This window comes from Salvelinus namaycush, chromosome 2 (genome assembly GCF_016432855.1).
Source record: "Salvelinus namaycush isolate Seneca chromosome 2, SaNama_1.0, whole genome shotgun sequence".
NCBI classification, from domain to species: Eukaryota; Metazoa; Chordata; class Actinopteri; order Salmoniformes; family Salmonidae; genus Salvelinus; species Salvelinus namaycush.
The window spans coordinates 5,361,655-5,362,361 of record NC_052308.1 but is presented as its reverse complement, the minus strand read 5'-3'; the positions used below and the strand labels follow the sequence as shown (position 1 = coordinate 5,362,361).

The following is a 707-nucleotide window of genomic DNA, read 5'->3' as shown; positions in this document are numbered from 1 at the left end:
ACATTTCTATGAGAATTAATGGTGTGTATCTGTGACATTTCTATGAGAATTAATGGTGTGTATCTGTGACATTTTGATGAGAATTAATGGTGTGTATCTGTGACATTTCTATGAGAATTAATGGTGTGTATATCTGTGACATTTGCTGAATAGTCCAGAGCTTTATATTGAGTTTTAGGATTAATAAATGATGATCAGATGAATGGCTCCGTGATGCCATAGATATTCAGTCTTCACTCGAACCCAATTCTGTTCTGTTTGTTTGTGTTTCAGAACATGGCTTTGGCCTCACTCCGGTCGTTGTCGATGCCCTGCGCCAGTGTCTGTACCATCCCCACCATCACCCTCGTCACCTATCCTCTCACCCAAAACACCCCACGCTGAGACCCAGCCGACTGAGTCAGAGCTAGCATCCACCATGCTGTCAGGAAGCTACAGTCTCTCCACGGTAGCCTCACCCGCCATGCCCTCTGCCTCCACCAGGGTGAGAACTACCAGTGTGGACAGCGTGTCCAGTAGGGAGAGCGGTGCCAGTGTGAGCAGCAGTGTGAGCGTGCCCACGGTGTGTGGAGTCCCCAGTGGCACGGTGGTTCTGGAGGCGCAGTATGACTATCAGTACCGTGGGGCAGACGGACGACAGGTCTGCATCCGAGAGGGGGAGCGGTTTATTCTGCTCAGGAAGACTAACACTGACTGGTGGCAGGTAA

General features: G+C 49.8%; 1 protein-coding gene across 1 annotated transcript in view; it reads left to right on the top strand.

The window, feature by feature from the left end:
- Nucleotides 1-463: 463 nt before the first annotated feature.
- Nucleotides 464-707, top strand: part of LOC120020213 (rho GTPase-activating protein 12-like) — a 15,995-nt gene continuing 15,751 nt past the window's right edge. The window contains exon 1 of the mRNA XM_038963732.1: nt 464-703. Coding sequence (XP_038819660.1) covers nt 464-703 — 240 coding nt within the window. The remainder of the gene's footprint in view (nt 704-707) is intronic.